This window comes from Fragaria vesca, linkage group LG6 (assembly GCF_000184155.1).
Source record: "Fragaria vesca subsp. vesca linkage group LG6, FraVesHawaii_1.0, whole genome shotgun sequence".
Taxonomy (NCBI): Eukaryota; Viridiplantae; Streptophyta; class Magnoliopsida; order Rosales; family Rosaceae; genus Fragaria; species Fragaria vesca.
In genome coordinates, this window is record NC_020496.1 from 2,340,125 (window position 1) to 2,343,608 (window position 3,484).

Consider the following 3,484-nt stretch of genomic DNA (forward strand, 5'->3'; position numbering starts at 1 on the left):
TGTGTGTAGGTGGAGTAAAAATGCTGACTTTCTACTTTGATGATACTTTTGTGATCGAGCAGCTGGACCCGGACGGTAAAAAGTTTGACAAAGGTTTGTACCTTGAAGCTTTTTCTATCTCCGTATCCTACCTGTTTGATTTTATCTTGATTTTGGAGGGAGACTTAGAAATCATATGTTTTTACTTGAAAAAGCGAAGAAAATTTTGTTATTCTGGATATAGTTTCGCAAATTGATTATATTAAGCCTGGTTTGTTTACATGTTGATTATGTGTTTCTGTAGTTTCCCGAATTGTGGCACGGAGTGAGAAGCATGGCGCTTTGCTGCACCTAGATGTGAATACGGAGATATACCCTATGGGTGTGAAGGAGAAGTTCTTGATGGTGCTGTCACCTACGCTTAACTACAGTGGAGCTCCTATTACAAATGAGGCACAGGTACGTCACTAAGTATTGATGTTTAGTTTCCTATCTTTCTTTTGGAAAAAAAATCATTGCAGTATGATAATAACTAGGATACTAGTATGCCGATTATTTACTAGGATTTTCATTGAACCCTGAATAACGAAAAGAACTTCAAACTATGAAATGTTATTATATTGGATCATCATGGACTGGTGTTCTAACATTTAGGTAGGTGAAAGAGCTTGAGGAAAACATTTGTAATGCATGATTAGATAGCAAAATTCACCAGTTGGTAAAGTCATAAAACAGTACTGCACTTTTATTGAAGGAATTAGAAATGAATGTATAGGGATACCACCCCCTGTATTCCATTAGTTGGGTAACCTGTTGCAGAATTGCTAACTGGAAGGTTCTTTGACTTCTCAGTGCTTAGACTTTTCAAATGCCTCTCTGCTGTCATAACGTATATTTATTTGTATTTGAATAGTAGGTGATTCAAGGTAGGTAAAGAGAAAAAAAGTGCCACCTGCTTTACTGTAAGTGGGGAGAACATCTCAGGCACGCACATTCCTGTTATCAGTATAAGGCTCTTCCTTGAATGACTAATATTCAACATCATAATAACTGTAAAACGATGAGAAATAAGACCAAGGCTATACTGTATCATATTTTCTATTGTCTCGATTTTGTGTTTTTGTTTATCTTAAATTACTGGAACTCATTTAGCTAGCAACTGGATATATTACCTTTTGGCAGGTTGAACAGAAGTCTCTTGCAGATAAATTTGAATATATCATGTATGGATTGCTGTATAAAATGGATCACATGAGATCAGAATCTTCAGATGGAGGCTCAAAGTCACCACCCTTAGTGTATGTCTCATACTGCTCAAATTATATTCGTGCTACTTTCTACATGTGTGTTGAAACTACTGACTCTGAAAATGGACTCACACTCACACCCAGGCCATTGCTATCATGTCTATTTAGCTCATTAAGTATACTTGTATCTGGTTAGGGATACATTCTACTCGTAGGAATTTGTTGTTTGCCAGCTCTCTATGCAAGTGGTACTTGTTTTCCTAGACATTGTATATAGATCCGGAATCCAGATACCTTTGATCTCTGATATGTTCCTATTGTGCACCAGTGAAAATGGTTTTCTCCTAGAAATATTTAATGGCTTTGTGGCTTTCTAATTAACATTCCTTTCTTCTGGGTTTCAGGGAGGTATATGTTTCTTTTGGTGGGCTACAGATGAGGTTGAGAGCTGATCCCAACAGCTGTGGAAAGTTTAAGGTTGACCAGAACATGTTTTTGCTTATCAGGAAGTTGATGTAGAACTTTATCATAGAATCGAATTGGTAGCTAGTTAAACCTTCTAAACACTTGAAAAGCAAACTTATTTTTGCCTTATTTGCACTTTGTACGAGATTAGGCGGCTATATTGCAGTGTATACATGAAGTATTCAATGCTAGACTTCCTAGTGTTATTTTGTCTATTTTTTGCTGTAGTATAAGCTTAAAAGAAGGCACCAACCTTTGACTATTCACCGACTCCATGTTGTAAGAACTAATATGGAGCTATTAGTTTCGACTCTAAAATTTTATGGCAAAATCTGTGTTGTAAAGGATGTTTTCATATAACAACATCAAATCTTAATACCTCCTGCAACGCTGCTCAACAAGACAACAACTTCCTGGAGACCTGGGTGACAATGGCACCTCTGCTGACACTGCTGCATGCAGTGCTGCCCATCAAATTATACACCACTTTATCGATTACAAACTAAACCTCCTTTTCGCCGACCTAGTTACTAAATATCCGTCTTGACGTAGACGGAAAGAACAAATACACCAACTAAGAAACATAACCGCGAGAAACATCCTTTTCCAACCGATCTAATTGAAACGCTGGGGACAAGGGAAGAACAAATACACCAACTAAAAAACATAACCGCAAGAACACATTCTTTTCCAACCGATCTAACTGAAAATCTGAAATGCTGTGGACCTTAAGGTGTGGGATGAGTATGTGCAAAATCAGCAATACGAAATGCAATATAATTAGTTTTACGGTACACTAGTTTTCTTAATTGTGCCTTTTACTAATTCTCGCTTCTACAGGATCAACTCAGAGAAGAACTTGAAATGGACCCTGAGTTGCCTGCAGTATTGCTGATGGGCGGTGGTGAAGGAATGGGGCCTGTAAAGGAAACTGCAAGAGTTCTGGGAGAATCCCTCTTTGATAAAGAACTGGGAAAACCAATTGGACAGCTGATCGTTATATGCGGCCGCAATAAAAACCTTGTCGCCACGCTTGAATCTGATGAGTGGAACATCCCAGTCAAGGTAAGTTGTCCTAGCTAGCTAGCCTTGCTTGTTGAGACCTGCTGTGTATAAAACTTTGACACACTTAGGCATTGGGGAAAACACATTTACATCTTTCAAACTTGCAGATTAGAGGATTTGAGACACAGATGGAGAAATGGATGGGATCTTGTGACTGCATCATAACAAAGGTGAACTGTTACCAAGTTTATCTGGTTCCAATCTAAAAATTTTCTAACATTTTTCATATCTGGGGACTAATGAGTTCTCATTCCAATCTTTTGTAGGCTGGTCCAGGCACAATTGCGGAGGCATTGATCAGAGGGCTTCCTATTATTCTCAATGACTACATTCCTGGACAAGTTAGTGACATTATCTCTTCTCTCTTGGATTTATGCATTTTCTTAGACAAATTGGTCAATGTAGCCAGTACTAACTAATTGACAACCTCAGGAAAAGGGCAACGTGCCTTGTGTGGTAGACAATGGTGCTGGTGTCTTCACCAGAAGTCTCAAGGAAACAGCCAGGATTGTGGCAGAATGGTTCAGCACTAAGCCGGATGAACTCAAAAGAATGTCCGAGAATGCGCTTAAACTAGCACAACCGGAGGCTGTTTTCGACATTGTCAAAGACATTCACGACCTCGCCTGCCAACGTGGTCCTCTCGCAAACATCCCTTACATCCTGACATCCTCATTTACAAGTATAAACTAATGATCAGTTTGTGTCTTCTTCTATTCATTACTGAA

The 3,484-nt window shown here is 38.7% G+C and overlaps 2 protein-coding genes across 2 annotated transcripts in view; both read left to right on the forward strand.

Moving 5' to 3' along the window:
* LOC101300927 (DNA-directed RNA polymerases I, II, and III subunit rpabc3-like) overlaps positions 1–1,905 on the forward strand; it is a 2,274-nt gene extending 369 nt beyond the window's left edge. Inside the window, exons 2-5 of the mRNA XM_004302153.1 lie at positions 10–93; positions 284–438; positions 1,162–1,277; positions 1,631–1,905. Of these exons, the coding sequence (XP_004302201.1) occupies positions 21–93; positions 284–438; positions 1,162–1,277; positions 1,631–1,745 (459 nt within the window). The 5' untranslated portion in view covers positions 10–20 and the 3' untranslated portion in view covers positions 1,746–1,905. The remainder of the gene's footprint in view (positions 1–9; positions 94–283; positions 439–1,161; positions 1,278–1,630) is intronic.
* Positions 1,906–2,555: 650 nt separating this feature from the next.
* Positions 2,556–3,449, forward strand: LOC101315455 (monogalactosyldiacylglycerol synthase 2, chloroplastic-like). Its single transcript, XM_004304790.1, has 4 exons — positions 2,556–2,756; positions 2,864–2,926; positions 3,023–3,097; positions 3,189–3,449. The coding sequence occupies exons 1-4, from the start codon at positions 2,556–2,558 to the stop codon at positions 3,447–3,449; spliced, it is 600 nt and encodes a 199-aa protein (XP_004304838.1).
* Positions 3,450–3,484: the final 35 nt, after the last annotated feature.

Bases quoted from the DNA above. Each gene is read 5' to 3' on its own strand.
- LOC101315455 (XM_004304790.1), top strand. From the start codon at position 2,556: ATGGACCCTGAGTTGCCTGCAGTATTGCTGATGGGCGGTGGTGAAGGA. The intron at 2,757-2,863 runs GTAAGTTGTCCT...TCAAACTTGCAG, and splicing joins AGTGGAACATCCCAGTCAAG to ATTAGAGGATTTGAGACACA. The intron at 2,927-3,022 runs GTGAACTGTTAC...AATCTTTTGTAG, and splicing joins GTGACTGCATCATAACAAAG to GCTGGTCCAGGCACAATTGC.